The following is a 566-nucleotide window of genomic DNA, read 5'->3' on the forward strand; positions in this document are numbered from 1 at the left end:
CCCCGGCCATCACGCCAACGTCATGCCAGTGGTTCACCATCACTGAACCAGTGCCACGCCAACGCCATGTTAGCGTCACACGGGCGCCACGACAGCCAGTGCCACGCCAGCACCGTCACACCAGCGCCATCACACCAGCACCACACCAGCACCACGCCAATGCCACGGCACAGCACACCAACGCCACCAGTGCAGGGACACGGACAAGCCTCCTATTCACTAGTGCCCGGCTCTCGCACGAGGGCATGCTGACGGAGGAGCGGGGCTGGCCCATGCAGCCCAGACTGTCTCCCCAGGGCCAGCCAGACCCTGGCCTGCCTGGATCAGGCCTCCGGGCATCAGCAAGGGCTAGTGAGTAGGAGACAGGGGGCGGCGACGGCTACTGCGGGATGGCCACGCCGCTGGGCTAAGCTACTGGCCGGCTCCAGCCCTCGCACTTACGCGGCCCTGCTGCGGCCATCTCCCGAGCTCGGCCGAGGAGACGTCGCTGCAGGAGCAGCTCTGAGACAGCTTCTCGAAGAGTGTCTCCCGAAAGATGTCCAGCAAGGACCAACCACGCTTGTCAG

General features: G+C 65.7%; 1 protein-coding gene across 1 annotated transcript in view; it reads right to left on the reverse strand.

Moving 5' to 3' along the window:
* Positions 1-441: 441 nt before the first annotated feature.
* LOC104078535 (protein FAM65A-like) overlaps positions 442-566 on the reverse strand; it is a gene marked incomplete at its 3' end in the record, with an annotated part of 5,823 nt that continues 5,698 nt past the window's right edge. The window contains exon 10 of the mRNA XM_009580203.1: positions 442-558. Within this exon, the coding sequence (XP_009578498.1) occupies positions 442-558 (117 nt within the window). The remainder of the gene's footprint in view (positions 559-566) is intronic.

This window comes from Fulmarus glacialis, unplaced genomic scaffold, assembly GCF_000690835.1.
Source record: "Fulmarus glacialis isolate BGI_N327 unplaced genomic scaffold, ASM69083v1 scaffold17856, whole genome shotgun sequence".
NCBI lineage: Eukaryota > Metazoa > Chordata > Aves > Procellariiformes > Procellariidae > Fulmarus > Fulmarus glacialis.